At 39.9% G+C, this 702-nt stretch overlaps 1 protein-coding gene across 2 annotated transcripts in view; it reads right to left on the bottom strand.

Moving 5' to 3' along the window:
* Positions 1-702, bottom strand: part of LOC116699063 (palmdelphin) — a 25,554-nt gene that overhangs the window by 6,155 nt on the left and 18,697 nt on the right. For both annotated transcript variants that reach the window (XM_032531442.1, XM_032531441.1), the window contains exon 5: positions 49-163. In XM_032531442.1, the coding sequence (XP_032387333.1) occupies positions 49-163 (115 nt within the window). The remainder of the gene's footprint in view (positions 1-48; positions 164-702) is intronic.

Below are 702 nucleotides of genomic sequence, written 5' to 3'. Positions count from 1 at the left end.
GTGTGTGTGTGTTTGTGCGTGTGTGTGTGCGTGTGTGCATATGTGTACCTTTATAATGTCCCCTGGACTTTTCTCCACAGCCTTCAGTCTGTTTAGGATTAAACTTTCTTTGGCAGAAATCATCGACTCCTGTCCCTCCAGAGACTCCACCTCCATTTCTATCCTAATGGGAGAAAGCGCAAGTTCCATAGGTCTATTAACTTTCATTGTTACGCAGATGACAGCCAATTATACCTATCAAGCCAGACAAAACCAGTCAGTTAGCTAAACTTCAAGCATGCATTAAATATTTAAAATCATGGATGACCTACAATTTTCTGACTCAGCTGGGCCCTAAACACCTCCAAACCTCATTATCCAAAGATATAGTTACTCTGGATGGTATTGCCCTGGCTTCTAGCACTACTGTCAGAAATCTAGGAGTTATTTTTGATCAGGATATACCCTTAAACACCCATTTAAAAGAACCCTCAAGAACGGCCTTTTTTATCTTCCTAACATTGCCAAAATTAGGAACATCCTGAAAAAATAAGTCCCTTAAGACTCTCCAGTTGATCCAGAATGCTGCAGTGCATGTTCTCACAAGAACTAAGAAAAAAAATTAGCTTCTCTGCATTGGCTTCCTTTGAAATCCAGGATTGAATTTAAAATCTTCTCCTGACCTACAAATCTCCAAATGGTCAAGCACCATCTTATCTTGAA

Source organism: Etheostoma spectabile, chromosome 12 (genome assembly GCF_008692095.1).
Source record: "Etheostoma spectabile isolate EspeVRDwgs_2016 chromosome 12, UIUC_Espe_1.0, whole genome shotgun sequence".
NCBI lineage: Eukaryota > Metazoa > Chordata > Actinopteri > Perciformes > Percidae > Etheostoma > Etheostoma spectabile.
This window is presented reverse-complemented; position numbering and strand designations above follow the sequence as displayed.